General features: G+C 49.4%; 1 protein-coding gene across 1 annotated transcript in view; it reads left to right on the top strand.

Annotated features, from left to right (window-relative positions):
• The window catches only part of TTC31 (tetratricopeptide repeat domain 31), a 102,240-nt gene that overhangs the window by 62,786 nt on the left and 25,846 nt on the right, over positions 1 to 13,608 (top strand). Inside the window, exons 9-12 of the mRNA XM_068255049.1 lie at positions 1,660 to 1,764; positions 2,878 to 2,968; positions 3,057 to 3,117; positions 11,548 to 11,625. Of these exons, the coding sequence (XP_068111150.1) occupies positions 1,660 to 1,764; positions 2,878 to 2,968; positions 3,057 to 3,117; positions 11,548 to 11,625 (335 nt within the window). The remainder of the gene's footprint in view (positions 1 to 1,659; positions 1,765 to 2,877; positions 2,969 to 3,056; positions 3,118 to 11,547; positions 11,626 to 13,608) is intronic.

Raw genomic sequence — 13,608 nt, 5'->3', positions numbered from 1 at the left:
ACCCCCGGTGCCCACTGCAAGTTGTACATTACCTATCCGCGGCCTCCGCTGGCTTTCTGCTTTCCATACGCGCACGCCACACGTGGTTGTCTAAAGGCACGCATATGTCAGATGACTTACATGGCCACGGTACTAAGCAACCACGTGGCATGTGTGTATGGAGAACCGAGCCAGCGGAGGCTGTTGGCCGGTAATGTATCACTTGCCCTAGGCACCGGGGGGATTGGCAACATTAAACATTAGGGGGACAGCGTCAGGGCGGCAAGGCCGTGGGCATCACAAGGCCGACTCATGATCCATTTGGCATGAAATGAATCGGGAATCGGCCTGCAGTGTATGGACAGGCAAACTCTCTCTCCCACCAGACTCGCAGGTATTGGTGAATTAGGTCCACCTGGACATATGCAGCCCAATTGCTGTCGTCCTACTACATTGTTTGGGATTAGGGAGGATCAATGAGATGTAGATATTTCCAAGTTGATGCAAATGTACATTTTTTATGCAAATACATGCTGCTTGAAAATGGACCAATCAATTTAAACCTGGGTGGGACTTGATTGGTTCATTTTTTAGCTACATAGATTTGCATATATTTAATCACAATGTGGGCAATTGAACTCCATATCCCAACTAGGGATGATCAATGTTATGCAAATATATTTTATGCAAATATCTACTGTGATGGACTGTTGGGATCTGTTTTTAGAGGGGACAGACCTGTATTGTTTCAGGTCATTTACACAGTAAAAAAAAAATTGTAACTTTTTTGCATAAATGGCCATTTCTGATTGTGCAATAACACAAATTCTGATTATATTCATAATTATACAGTGTGGGCAGGGGCATTTCTGAGCAATATAGAGCCTATGGCAAACATTGAAATTGCACTGGACCATGCTGTTGATGCCCATGGCACAAGCCATGCCCCGCACCCCTCTAGGTACGCCTCTGTGGTCCCCGCCCCCTGTGCTGTAGCACCCATGGCACAAGCCATGCCTGCACCCCCTTTAGGTATGCCTCTGTGGTCCCCGCCCCCTGTGCTGTAGCACCCATGGCACAAGCCATGCCTGCACCCCTCTAGGTATGCCTCTGTGGTCCCGCCCCCTGTGCTGTAGCACCCATGGCACAAGCCATGCCTGTACCCCTCTAGGTACGCCTCTGTGGTCCCCACCCCCTGTGCTGTAGCACCCATGGCACAAGCCGTGCCTGTACCTCTCTAGGTACGCCTCTGTGGTCCCCACCCCCTGTGCTGTAGCACCCATGGCACAAGCCATGCCTGTACCCCTTTAGGTATGCCTCTGTGGTCCCTGCCCCCTGTGCTGTGGCATCCATGGCACAAGCTGTGCCTGTACCCCTCTAGGTACGCCTCTGTGGGCTCCGCCCCCTGTGCTGTAGCACCCATGGCACAAGCCATGCCTGTACCCCTCTAGGTACACCTCTGTGGTCCCCACCCCCTGTGCTGTAGCACCCATGGCACAAGCCATGCCTGTACCCCTCTAGATACGGGCCTGTGGGTTTCTGTTGTAACCATTGTAGATGTGCTTCTATTCCTCAGTAAGTCTTTAACCCTCATAGGCATAAATGAAAACTGTTTTTTAGAAATTAGAATTAATTGGAGTAATTCTGATGTTATAATGGAATTCCTTTCTCCTCTTGCAGAGGTTTACAGAGGCCGTGGAGTCCTTTCAGACTGTCCTGCAGCTGGACGAGAGCTGTGAGGAGGCTGTGAAGGAGATCCATACCTGCCAAGTATCGCAGCTGATGGTAATTGCAAAATGTCTTGTTCCTTGCCTCTGGGGGGCGCTAGGGGATTGCACAGTCTGGGGGGTCATTTATAGGGCTCTATTCTAGAAACTTCTCTCGTTATCTGTGCAAAAGAGCTTCTCTGAGCTCTCTGACCAGTTAAGTTGTCTGCAGTGAGTATCAAACGCAGCCGCGATCAGAATGCAGTGTGAACAAGGACTTACTGCAGGGGAGGTTAGAGTCATTAGCTCTGTTTCATAGTTTAAAATACAGAGTGTGGTTTGTAAATTGCAAATATGATCGAATGATGCCGTGCTATGAAAAGAGCTGTATACAGGTAGTCCCCGACTTACGAACGACCTGCCGATACAAACGGCATGGAGTCTCTGTTTCCATGGGAACAAGACCAAAAATTTTTTTTTCAAATTGGACTTGTAATTTTTGAGAAAATTGAACCCGGAGCGGGGGAGACAATTTTCCAAAATAATAGATTCCTTTCTGAAAAGGATCAATTCCTACCATACACTGCACATCAGTTTCCAATAGATTCCAGTCCGATCCATTTCCATGCTGTTCGATTTGTTATTCAAACATTGATCCATCAACCGTATCGATCAGACATTTTGGGCAATTTAGAACAATTGGGCTTTTAAAACAAAACATTTATAGATACCTGGGGTTTCCTCCAGCCCCGTCCTCCCCTGTTTTTGTTTTGAACCCGGTTTACCAAAATGAAAAGCATCAATGACTATTTTCTTCCGTAAAGATACGGAGGCTGCCATATTTATTTCCTTCTGAACAATACCAGTTGCCTGGCAGTTCTCCTGGTCTATTAGGATGCAGTAGTGTCTGAATCACACCAGGAACAAGCATGCAGATAATCCTGTCAGATCAGACAATGTCAAACGCCTCATCTGCTGCATGCTTGTTCAGGGTCTGTGGCTAAAAGTATTAGAGGCAGAGGATCAGCTGGATAGCCAGGCAACTGGTATTGCTTAAAAGGAAATGAATATGGCAGTTTCCTTACCACTCATCTCTCTTTCACTTTAATCGCCAGAGATCGAGGTGGACATCACATTGTTCTTCACATTAGGATGCTTAGTGGTTGTGTAATGTATTGACATTTCTTCCAAGGCTCACGGATTTACCCACGAGCAGAGTGTCAGCTTGCTGGAGCAGCATGGATCCGTGGAGAGTGTCATGGAACACCCAACCTCTGCCAAAGGTGACTCTCTAACCAGTGACGGCGGTAATCTTTCACGATTGGGGAGGGGGTTAAAGATCCAGCTCTAATGCTTTCTCTTTCTGTTCAGTCTTGCAAGAAAATGCGAAACTGGAGGAGATGGAAGAGGACCTGCTTTTCCAAAATGAATTGTGAGTATGACCCGTCTGACCACCAGAGGGCGCTATAAATCTGTGACAGTACCAACAGTTCATAAACTCTCTCACAAAGTACTCCACTTATGTAAATCCGCTTCCCTGTGTAACCTCTTCTTGCTGTGGGCTGAATGGTTCTTGCACACACCCACTGGACACGTGTGCTCTTTAGCAGACTTGCAACTTTTATATGCAATTTGCAGGTCACGGACAGGAAGTGAGAGGACAGACAGCGGTAGGAAATCCCACAGATTCAATCCCTTTCCATGCTATTCATAATGAATAGTTTGCTGGAATTTGGCTGTACCTATTGCTGCTGGGAGCATAGAGTAACTTAATGCAAATGTTGTTGCAATTTGTATGCAGTACGCAATGGGGAGATTGCAATGCAGTTTCTACAGATTTAGTTTTGTTCAGTTCAGTCCAGGCAAGACTACAACGTGTTGCAAGATTTAAACAAGTTGGCAGAATAAACCTCCATTTGCTTTTCATGAAAGGGGGAGCAGAGGCACACGTGTTAAAAAAAAAAAAAAAAAAAAAAGAAAAAACCCAGGGCATTGCCGCTAGTAAAATATGCTGAACTTGGCGATTTTATTCCTGCATTTTCATAATAAAATATCAGTAATATTTAGTGCCGTAACTTAAAGGCGTTGGTCACATTAGGCAACGCAGATGGCCGTCTATTCGGGACGCAAGCGTATGCGATCGCATTCCATCTGTGTTGCCATGCGTGGGTCTGCTGTCCCCATTCATTACAGTGAATGGGATCAGCGATGCGCTTTGCCGAAAATGGGTGCAGCAGTGCGATAGCGCATTGTACTGCTGCGGAGCGCACGTAGCAGTAGTAGGAACATCAGAAGTGCTGTCTATGAACTTGTGCTGTTCCTAATGATCGCACACATGGTGGTTCCTAAACCGAACCCCCTCCGGTGGTGCCTGACCCTAAATCCCCCTCCTACCCCACTCTTCCGCAAAAGCGTGATATGTGGCTATGAAGGTTAATTTCAAAAGGGTGCAATTTCCCCAGGCAGGCTTGTGGGGAAAAAAAATTGGCTTGCGCATAACTAAATTTTGGTATTGCATCCGTGCCTGATATGGGAATTGCACCCTCTTGCCGCTAATCGGAAATTTACCCTTTATAGCCGCATTTTGCAGCTATTCTAAAAGCCGTGATTTGTGGAGGTAAAATTCTGCACCCTGAGGCGCCGCCAGCGGCTGCAGCCATGCACCAAATTTTCCTTTAATCCCGCAAAATGTGTCTTTTATTATAAATTGCCTGTGGGGGGCGCTGTTTTACCGAAATGGCTTCTGCGCCCTTCCTGCTTGCGAAGCAGAGATGGGGAGTGTAGATTACACGTTGAGAGATTAGAGTTCAGTGGTGGATTTTTCTGTAAACTTTATCGAATTCAGTTGCGTGATATAAATGCAGTTCAGAAAGCCTCCCATACATTTATTGCCTCAGGTTTGTATAACTCCTGTATAATTTATCAGGCAACTTTGCAAATGTAGGTGCTTTATCCACCCTGTAAACACAAATGTCATCCAGTTTGTCGCCCCATCAGTTGGCTAGCTCAAAACACCAGGCAATATGGACAATTAGATGCTAACTTTGAGTTGATGCAAATGTAGTAGGGTTTATATGGTTTCATCTCTCATCTGACCTGCACTCAATTTGAAACCGATTCCTGCTGCATCCATCTGCTGTGTATGTTTCATCTCTCATCTGACCTGCACTCAATTTGAAACCGATTCCTGCTGCATCCATCTGCTGTGTATGTTCCATCTCTAATATATTACATGTGGCTGATTTCTGCTGTCCTGCTCTGCTTCTCATATTAGTAGCGCCTAAGTAACATATTTACTTTGTAATTTACTACTTGCTATTGAAATTCTGGCTTTTGTTTCACACTGCTGGCCTATCTGTAATTTCAAACAAAGTTGTAACACCTACAAGCTTGTTTGATTTGCAGGAGACTATAGTGGCCCTCCCCCCTGCTTAATTGTAAATTGTCTGCCAGACCATCCTGATTACTCATTTGCTCTGATGCTGTGTGTATATCAGGAGGTCTGGTAGTCGGGTCGGCCGACTTCGGGTCGTCTTCTAAGGGTGGAAATTAACCAGAATTTACCAGAATTCAACAGCAATTCAGCAGAAATCAGCTTTACACCAAGGTAACTTCCTCAATCTTTTAGCCTCACCTGCATTCCTGATCACTATCCAAACCTCACACACATTGCTTCCTCTGACCTACTCCATGCATCTTCCACCGTTCTCTACACATCTACCTCTGTCCAAACCACTGCCAGCCTCCTCTCCACACAACGTAATGTACCCCTTCCCCCCTGTCCTTTCTCTGGCTCACCCACACTTCACCCACCATATTCCTACCAAACTTTTGAAAATTGCGCAAAAGGTGGATCAGCGCAACACCAGGCCGCCTCCGAATGGCCTCCATCAGAGATGCGCTGAGCCCCCCCAGGAACTACAAACGCACCTTGAACCCAAACAGAAGCTCTGCATATACACCAAAAGCATGGCTGTTAAGTGGGAGCAGCTGACCAAAAACGAATTACATTAGTACATAGCAAGGAAATGAGCAGCGCTACTTAAAAACAGACTAGTGCCTACCTGCAAGAGAGTGCAAGCCCCACTTGTGGGGTCGAATACACACCGAGCATACACATGACCTGTCTACCACTGGAGGAGGATGTTGGTTTCCTGTAACAGCTTGCACGCAACCTATTAAGTACTCGTCCCTCCCACTGCGAAGAAGTCAATCCTCCATGGGAGGGGCCTAACACTAACTAAATCCTAACCTATGTATATGCATAGCCTGGGTGCGGCTAATCAAATAAAATCGAAAATTGCGCAAAAGGTGCATCAGCGCATCACCAGGCCGCCTCCGATTGGCCTCCATCAAACTTTTGCCACCCCTCCACCACTACCACATGCTATTCCTCCACCTGCTTCTCCAGCTGGTCCCAGTACTTTCTCCCTCCATCCTCTACCCACCCATCCCTAGACCCCCACTGGTCCCCAAACTCCCAACCACCCCCCTTCCAGCCCCTCCACACTCCTCTTGCATCCGCAGACCACACCATAATAATCTCATTCCCATCCATACAACCCCCAGGCACTCTCTCCCTCTGTTTTGTGGTCTATGGAATGCCAGATCTGTCCGCAACAAGCTCACATCCATCCATGAGCTCTTCCTCTCTAAATCCCTCACCTTCCTCGCCCTCACAGAGACATGGCTCACCCCCTCTGACTGTACCGCAGCCGCTGCTCTCTCCTATGGGGGACTGCATCTCAGTCACACCCCCAGACCTGACAATAGGTCTGGAGGAGGAGTGGGTCTGCTTCTTTCCGCATCCTGCACCTTCCGGGTCCTATCACCGCCCCCTTCCCTGCACTTCTCATCCTTTGAGGCCCATGTAATCCGCCTGTACCAACCTCTCCCAGCCATCATTGCGGTCCTATATCACCCCCATCTGCTCCAACTTCACTCTTCCTGGACAACCTGGCCTCCTGGCTCCCCCACATCCTGTCATCTGACCTCCCCACCATCATACTCGGGGATTTCAACGTACCTATCGATGAGCCTATCTCCACTGCTGCCAAGCAGCTACTCTCCCTCACCAAATCCCTTGGTCTCTCTCAGCACACAAATTCCTCCACCCACCGCGCTGGTCATACTCTTGATCTTATATTCTCAAAGTCCACCTCCCTCAGCAACCTGGACATCGCACCTTTCCCTATCTCTGACCATCACCTCCTCACCTTCACCATCTCCCCACCAACAACTTCTCTCCCCACCCCTCAGCCTGGTCGATGGCAGAGAGATCTACGTAATCTCAGCCCAAATGTCCTAGCAAGTCCCCTTCTCTCCCTCTCCTCCCACCTACTTACCCTAACATGCCCCAATGAAGCGGCTGCACAATATAACCTTGCCCTCTCATCTGCTTTAGATCAAGCTGCCCCTTCAATCTTCCGCCCTAACAAGCCCCCCAACCCTGGCACAACACCCACACATGTAACCTCAGGAAAGAAACTCGAGCAGCCGAACGGAAATGGAGGAAATCGCATCTCAATTCTGACTTCCTAGATTACAAGGCCAAACTGTTACTCTTCCACACTGCCCTCTCTGAGGCTAAACAAAGGTAATTTGCTGCACTGATTGGAACCCAAGCTTCCAACCCTCGACAGCTTTTTGCTACCTTCAATTCCCTCCTCAACCCCACTCCTCCCCCTCCCAGCTCCTCCCTCTCAGCCAACGACTTTGCCAACCACTTCACCACTAAAATTGCAACAATACGCAAAGAAATTTCCCTCCTCCATCCCTCCCTTCCCAACGCCTCTCAGGTTGTCCCCTTGCCTTCCCTCCAGCTGCTCCCCTGTCTCATCCACCCCTCACCTCTTTTACTCCTGCCACCATTGATGAAGTCAGCCTGCTGCTAGTGGCTTCCCCCCCCTCCCCCACATCCTCTCCCTGTGATCCTGTACCCACAAATACTCTTCGTTCCCACTTCCCTGACCTGGCCCCAGTCCTCACCTCCTTGTTCAATCTCTCCCTTTCCACAGGCACCTTCCCCAAAGCATTCAAACAGGCCACTGTACTTCCCCCTGCTAAAAAACCCTCACTCGACCCATCCCTACCCTCAAACTACCGCCCAATCTCCCTCCTTCCCTATGCTTCTAAACTCCTCGAACGCCTAGTCCACCAACACATTACCCAATACATCAACACCAATACCCTACTTGACCCCCTACAGTCTGGATTCCGACCTGCACACTCAACTGAAACAGCCCTCGCCAAGGTGGTCAACGACCTTACCCTTACCAGGGCCAGAGGCTGTTATTCCATCCTGCTCCTCCTTGACCTCTCTGCAGCATTTGACACTGTTGACCACTCCCTCCTCCTCCAATCACTACAGTCCATGGGCATCCATGGTCTTGCCTTGGCCTGGATCTCCTCCTACCTATCCAATCGCTCCTTCACCACTTCCTTCAATAGGTCCTCCTCAACCACTGCCCCCCTCTCAGTTGGGGTCCCCCAGGACTCTGTTCTAGGCCCCCTTCTTTTCTCCATATACACTTCCTCAATTGGCAAGCTTATCTCCTCCCTGGGCTTCAATTACCACCTCTATGCAGATGACACTCAGATTTACCTCCATACCCCCGATCTCTCATCCACCACCATAAACATGGTCTCCTCGTGTCTCTCAGCAATTTCCTCCTGGATGTCAGCTAGGTTCCTAAAGCTTTAGCTAGACAAAACTGAGCTCCTGATCTTTCCACCCCATGCTGCTGCACCCATCCCAGGTTTCCACCTCACAATCGACAACACAACCATTCTCCCTACCTCCCAGGCCCGCTGTCTGGGTGTCACCTTGGACTCTGACCTCTCCTTCATCCCACACATCCAAAACCTCACCAGAGCCTGCAATTTCCACCTCCGTAATATCTCCAAGATCCGCCCCTTCTTAACCCCGGACACGACCAAACTGCTCATCCATGCCCTCATCATCTCCCACCTTGATTATTGTAATTCCCTCCTTTCTGGCCTCCCCCTGAAACGCACTGCCCCCCTTCAATCAGTGATGAACGCGGCTGCAAGACTCATCCATTCTTCGCACCGCTCTGCATCCACATCTCCCCTTTGTGAATCCCTGCACTGGCTCCCTATCCGTTTCAGGATAAGTTTCAAGATTCTATGCCTGGCGTATAAATCTGTGCACAAAACCTGCCCTACCTACATCTCTGAGCTTGTTCACAGGTCGCCCCCTCCGTTCCTCCAACGACCTTCGCCTCACCACCCCACGCATTTCACACTCCCATGCCCGCCTGCAGGATTTCTCAAGAGCTGCCCCCATCCTCTGGAATGCCCTTCCACCACCCATCAGACTTGCTCCCTCTTTCAACACATTCAAGCAACCCCTCAAAACCCACCTCTTTATGATGGCCTACCCACCTCCCACCACACAGTAACTCCCTAAGGAATATTTAACAGCCCCACCTAGTGTTTCCACCCCTCCCTTTAGATGTAAGCCTCTGGCAGGGTCCTCCATTCCCTAGTGTAATCTACAGGATCATGTGCCCCTGTCCTATGACAGCCTGTATGTAATGATCTGCTCATCTGCCTGTGCAGGCAGGCAGCTTTTTGACCATTGTTTACGTTTGCATGCTGCAGGACTCTGGAAAGGAGAGCTTCTGTCAGTTTTGCAGCTTGTGCTTGCTGAGGAATTTGCATACGTTGTCATGCAAATTGCCTGGCCACATTCATTGGAGGCGTGTACTATAAGTACTATGTGTTTCCCACAATGCTTGGCTGGTCATAAGGATTTAGTCCTGTGTAACACTCCTGTCGGGAGTGTCAGCCTTACTCTCTGTTTGAAGATCAGCTTAGAGTAATTCCTGGAAAACTGCACTAGGCAGGTTTCCTTAGTGCAGTTAGGATTGCTTATCTGTTTGTTTGTTCTGTTGCTATTGTCCTGTCCCAGCGGTGGTTGACAGGAAATGGTTCTGATCTCTGTTCTTGGAGTATAGCTGGTGCAGCGGTTGCTACCAGCTATCTCTTCTGATCTGTCTCACTTGGATCGCGCTGGCATCTTGCGCTAGCGCTGTGGATCCTTCTGTTCTGCTACTCTGTACCTGGATCGTGCTAGTCACTTTCGCTAGTGCTGTGGATCCTTCTGTTCTGCTATTCTGTCTGCCTGGATCGCACTCTCCTAGCGCTAGTGCTGTGGATCCTTCTGTTCTGTCTTCCTGGATCGCGCTGGCCACTTTCGCTAGTGCTGTGGATCCCATCTCTCGCTTGTCCCTGTTTTCGTGTGTCTGTCTTGTCTGCTACGAACGCTTGTTGGAGGCTCGGTGAGGTAACCGTTAAGCAAGCGCTCGCGTCCTCTGTTACATGTTTGTCTGTCGATGGTTAGTTAGGCGTGCTTGTCTCTATTGTGCTTATCACGTGGAGACAACGCACGAACGCGTGCACTGTTGCGAATGAATGCAGTGTTCACGTTCAGTTAGCGTTATTTTCCTTGTTATTCTCATTGTATTATTTGCTGTGCCTTTGCTACCCTCGTATTCTGTTCTGATCTGCCTTGTGTCACGTCTGGCGATCGCACCTCTCGCGACCGCGTTCCTATTTCATATCTGCTGTTGTGTGTGCACTGTCGCGAGGTGGCGACTAGGTTGGCGCACACACATACAACCTGTCCCTTTGCTCGTTCTCATTCGCAATCGCCTCTCTTGCGATTGCGTTCTGCGCTTCGTACAATTCCTGTCTGGCACTTGTGGAGGTACAGAGGATTGGTTCCTCTGCACTCCCCAGCGCCATCTGCCGAGAGAAATTTCCCTCTACAGGTGCGTAGCACCTTTTGCTGGGTGCCTGCAAATATATGCTTGTGGAGGCTTTCCGCCGTATCAGCGCACGCGTTGTGCGCTGATCACGGAGAAAGTTCCACAATCATTACACTGTACTTGTATTACTGGGCCTACCTAACCAGCCCATATTGCATGATCATGTATTTTGTACAATTTGCATGTATAACTGTGTTCTATGTGTATAACCCTATGTATGTCATCCTTGTATCATTGTATATATTTATTGTCCAGCGCTGCATAATATGTTGGCGCTTTATAAATACAATAAATAATAATAATTGAACCAGTCTAAATCCTCAGCTATTGAATATGATCAGACCAGACATCCCCCAAAAAAGTATACAAAGTAAACAAAACTAGTATCAGCTGGCGGTGGGCGTCAGCCTCTGCGTCAGCTGGCGGTGGGCGTCAGCCTCTGCGTCAGCTGGCGGTGGGCGTCAGCCTCTGCGTCAGCTGGCGGTGGGCGTCAGCCTCTGCGTCAGCTGGCGGTGGGCGTCAGCCTCTGCGTCAGCTGGCGGTGGGCGTCAGCCTCTGCGTCAGCTGGCGGTGGGCGTCAGCCTCTGCGTCAGCTGGCGGTGGGCGTCAGCCTCTGCGTCAGCTGGCGGTGGGCGTCAGCCGGCGGTGGGCGTCAGCCTCTGCGTCAGCTGGCGGTTTTATCTAGTTTTATCATGTGAGGAGCAGATCTGTAAGGGCCTGTTTCCAAGAGACTCGTTTCTATGTGGAAACCGCACTGCATGGCAAAGAAACTGCAACAAATTCATGTCAATGGAGTAGTTTATTGACATGAATTGACCTGCGCTATCCGTCACTATGCGTCGCGGGGGAAATTATGGATACCATGCTGCAGTTTTCTGCAGTACGCATCCCATTCCACGTAACTGCTGAAGGGAAGCCGCATGACGCCATACAGTTGTACGGACAACCAGAAGTACCTGCAGGGGGGGGGACGCGAGGTGACGCAGCCATCCACAACGCTAGTGGAAACTGGCCCTCAAACTTCATTTTGTGCTTTTATATTTTTCTCCTTTTTTCCTGTTTCACAGGCCTCAGCGCTACTCCTTGTGGGTGGGGAATATTACAGAACAAATCACTGAGAAGCACCTGAAAGACTCATTTAAATGGTAAGTCCAAGTGGTCTGTTATTCATGTGACTTTACCAGCTGAATGGTCATGATCCGCACCAGAGACAGACAATGGTGGGGTGTCTTCAAACTTGCGTTTTATCAAATCCCAGTAATACACGACATGTTTCGGGGCATATCCCCTTCACCTGATGAAGGGGATATGCCCCGAAACATATCGTGTATTACTGGGATTTGATAAAACGCAAGTTTGAAGCCAATTGAGTGCCTCCTTCGTATTTACTACATTGAACCGTGTGTGGAGTGGTGACCCACAGAGGGATTGTGCACCGGCAACATAGACCTGACTAGGCCTATTCCACAGGGACTCGCTGCAGTTTGCTTCTTGTGGTTACTGGGGTGTCCGCAGTCCTCCAATCCTGGGGGGTTACTGGGGTGTCCGCAGCCCCCAATTCCTGGGGGGTACTGGGGTGTCCGCAGTCCTCCAATCCTGGGGGGTTACTGGGGTGTCCGCAGTCCTCCAATCCTGGGGGGTTACTGGGGTGTCCGCAGTCCTCCAATCCTGGGGGGTTACTGGGGTGTCCTCAGCCCCCCATTCCGGGGGGGGTACTGGGGTGTCCGCAGTCCTCCAATCCTGGGGGGTTACTGGGGTGTCTGCAGCCCCCCATTCCTGGGGGGTTACTGGGGTGTCTGCAGTCCTCCAATCCTGGGGGTTACTGGGGTGTCCGCAGCCCCCATTCCTGGGGGGTTACTGGGGTGTCCGCAGTCCTCCAATCCTGGGGGGTTACTGGGGTGTCCGCAGCCCCCCATTCCTGGGGGGGTTACTGGGGTGTCCGCAGCCCCCCATTCCTGGGGGGGTTACTGGGGTGTCTGCAGTCCTCCCCCCTATATCTGGGATTCCGGTTCCAGCACACAATCTATCAGGAGTGGCCATTGATTATTCCAGGCTCATTACGCAGATTTTACAGTTCGCCATCTATTCACAGTGGCAGAAAGAATGAACTCGCAGACTCCCAGGAGTTGCGGTTCCGTTTCATTAACTCGCCCTTTCTCCGATAATTAGTCCCGGAATGAACGCAGTTATTTGTAGGGTGATGTGATCGGCAGGACTTCACCCCAGATGGATTGTATAATACCAAATTAAACGCATACTGATGTTCAGAAAGGGATGGCTGCAGCTTTCATTAACAATGAGCCCCCCCCTGCTCCAAACAGGAACCCTGCTGCCAGCATGTCAATGTGAACCTGAGAAGTGGAGATACTTGTATTGGCTTTACATTATGCGGTGCTCCCACTCTGCACCACTAGAGGTCAGCGGTTTACTCTGGAACAAGAGGCATTGCTGTTCGCTAAGAATATACCATCTCTCCATCACTGCAGAGTATGTGTAGGACAGGGAAGCTGAATTATTTACCTTGCCTAAAAATATACAGTAGGTTTATATTTATCCTATTGCCAATATGTCAGCAGCCTTTACCAACGAAAATACATTTAAAGTACACCTAAAGCGAGAGGGATACGGAGGCTGCCATATTTATATCCTTTTCAACAATAAGTTGCCTGACAGCCCCGCTGATCTGTTTGGCTGCAGTAGTGTCTGAATCACACCAGAAACAAGCATGCAGAAAATCTTATCAGATCTGACAATGTCAGAAACACCTGATCTGCTGCATGCTTGTTCAGGGGCTATGGCTGAAAGAATTAGAGGCAGAGGATCAGCAGGACAGCCAGACGATTATTGCTTAAAAGGAAATAAACATGACAGCCTCCACATACCCCTCGCTGCAGTTGTCCTTGAAAGTACACCTGACGAGAGATGGCTATGGAGGCCATATTTATTTCATTTTAAACAATGCACATTACCTGGCTGTCCTGCTGTTGCTCTGCCTCTAATACTTCTAGCTATAGACCCTGAACAAGCATGCAGCAGATCAGGTGCTCTGACTGAAGTGTGACAGGATTAGCTGCATGCTTGTTTATGTTAATCTGACACTATTGCAGCCAAAGATCAGCAGGACTGCC

The sequence above is a fragment of the Hyperolius riggenbachi genome, chromosome 10 (genome assembly GCF_040937935.1).
Source record: "Hyperolius riggenbachi isolate aHypRig1 chromosome 10, aHypRig1.pri, whole genome shotgun sequence".
Classification (NCBI taxonomy): domain Eukaryota; kingdom Metazoa; phylum Chordata; class Amphibia; order Anura; family Hyperoliidae; genus Hyperolius; species Hyperolius riggenbachi.
Note: the sequence above shows the minus strand (reverse complement) of the source record. Positions and strands in the feature narration are given on the sequence as shown.